At 56.4% G+C, this 2,336-nt stretch overlaps 1 protein-coding gene across 1 annotated transcript in view; it reads left to right on the forward strand.

Moving 5' to 3' along the window:
- HOXB1 (homeobox B1) overlaps positions 1 to 410 on the forward strand; it is a 1,736-nt gene extending 1,326 nt beyond the window's left edge. Inside the window, exon 3 of the mRNA XM_008949968.1 lies at positions 85 to 410. Within this exon, the coding sequence (XP_008948216.1) occupies positions 85 to 410 (326 nt within the window). The remainder of the gene's footprint in view (positions 1 to 84) is intronic.
- Positions 411 to 2,336: the final 1,926 nt, after the last annotated feature.

Here is a 2,336-nt window from a genome sequence, read left to right on the forward strand (position 1 = left end):
GTGTGGTGGGCCCCGCCACCCCCTCGTCCCGGGGTGGAATTTGCTCTGGCTGCTCCTGCCCTGTCGGTGTTTGCTCGTTAACAGCCAAAGTGTCGGAGTTCGGGCTCCTGGGCCAACCCAACACCATCCGCACCAACTTCACCACCAAGCAGCTGACGGAGCTGGAGAAGGAGTTTCACTTCAACAAGTACCTCACCCGGGCCCGGAGGGTGGAAATCGCCGCGACCCTGGAGCTCAACGAAACCCAGGTCAAGATCTGGTTCCAAAACAGGCGGATGAAGCAGAAGAAAAGGGAAAAAGAAGGTCTCGCCCCCGCTGCTGCCTCCAGGGCTGCGAAGGATGCGAGTGAAGCCTCGGATCAGTCCAACTGCACCTCACCTGAGGCATCCCCCAGCTCGGTGTCTTCCTGAAAACAGGGGGCAGAGGGACCAGCCCGGGGCTGCCCTGGGGGGGGGGGGGGTGCTACACGAGGGCCCGTCCCGGGGCTCCCCTGGGGGGGGGGTGGTTGCCCCCCGCAGCCCCCCCGCCCATACACACGCCCGAACACGCACCTCCCACGTCCCCACTCGGGTGGCACCAGCTCCCCCGCTTGCATTCCTCTCTCTTAATTTATAGACCCTCTGTAACCCCCTGGACTCCAAAGGAGCAGCCGTGTCCTCGCACATCCTTCTCTCAGGGACGTTTCTCCCTCTCCCTTCTCCTTCCCCCTCTAGGAACTGCACTTTCAACTACGGAAACTTTAAAACGAATTTCGTTTTCTCCCTTTTTTTTTTTTAAAAAAAACGTGCACAACGGCTTTTGCCCGAGAGAATCCTGCCTTCGATGTGTTTTTCCTCCCCTCGAGGCTGTAAAAGAAAAAGTTTTGGGTATTTTTTTAGGGTTTTTCTTTTTGTTTCCCTTTTATTTACTGTATGTATATCTTGGAACGAGATCTGAGGCGCCCGAGATGCTGGAGGCCTCCGAAAAGAGCCCAACACCGAGCAAAAAAATGCTATTTTCCTGCTACCACTTTGCACTATTGCTGCTTTACAGGGTTTTCGACACGCTCTGAGACTCTCTGACTAGTCCTGGTCCTGGGGGAGGGAGGGATGGGCTCTGGGAGCAAACGAGACCAGGCGAAGGACGAGCTCGGGGTGCTTTGGGCTCACTTTTTTGGGTCATTGTCGTAGAGGTGTGAAGGTGGACGGGGACAAGGCTGCGGGGGGGACACACCGAGGGGCTTGGCTCCCCCCGGCACTGATGCACTTGTACGTCTCGATAGCCTCAAGTCCTGGAGCCAAGCAGCACCAGCCCTTGTGCCCCATCTCCCTCTGAGGCTTACTGGAGGCCGAGAAAAACATTATTTAACCATGGCTAAATTGTTTTCCTTCCCCGCGAGAAACTTTAGGGTAGGACGAACTGAAAACCACGTCGGTTTTTTTTTTGTTAAAGATTGTTTTAAAGGGAAAAACGTCATCGAGAAAAAACAAAACCAACAAAACCAAACAAAAAAACTAGCGATTTCTTAATCAGAATCTCCCGTTTCCCCTCCACTCCCTTCCCCGTGCTCTGTATCTCGAAATGGAACTACCTCAGCCCAATAAAGTTTACTTTTTCCACATGCGAGTCCCCTCGGCTTTAAGTGCAATGGAAATCCGGCCCGTCCAGGGAAACGCGGGGCGGGGGGAGCCCGGGCTCGAATAGAGGAGGAAGAGGAGGAGGAGGAGGAGGAAGGAAAAATACTACGAAACGATAAGCCCGGCCCACCCGGCACCCTGCGCGGACCCCCCCGACACTCCCCTCGGCATCGGCAGGATCGGGCCCGGGGCTCCCCACGTGAGACTATTTGGCAACGCGACGAGGCCTGAGGAGAACAGAAAATCACCCTCCTCATCCTCCTCATCCTCCTCAGCATCAGCAGCCCGGCACGGGAGCAGCAGCGTTAGCTGGAACGGGCTGGGGACCCGGGGTGCGGGCTACACTGAGGTTCTCGGTGATACGGAACAATTTTGGGAGGCCGATCCCACTCCAAACGAAAGGTCAATTCGGTTTCCTCCTTTCAGGTTCCCAAGGAGACCCCTCAAAGGTGTTTCCCGCAGTAGAAGCAACACGCAGGACCCGTTCGCGGAGGGATGGAGCCGTCGAGGGGCCGGGCGGGAGGGAGGAGGCAGCGAGCTCGGGTACAGCTCTGACCTTTTTACCTCGAAACGCCTCTGGGATTTCTAAACAAGTAAACAGAGGGGCTGCCAGGAGAAACTATTGTTCTGGCTTCGTCAAATTTGCAAACCTTTTCGGTGGGGGCGTGAGCGGGGCGAGGAAGGAGCAAAGTACCTGCTGCAGCTGCAGCCGAGCCGGGG

Source organism: Merops nubicus, unplaced genomic scaffold, assembly GCF_000691845.1.
Source record: "Merops nubicus isolate BGI_N331 unplaced genomic scaffold, ASM69184v1 scaffold18661, whole genome shotgun sequence".
In the NCBI taxonomy this organism is placed as follows: Eukaryota; Metazoa; Chordata; class Aves; order Coraciiformes; family Meropidae; genus Merops; species Merops nubicus.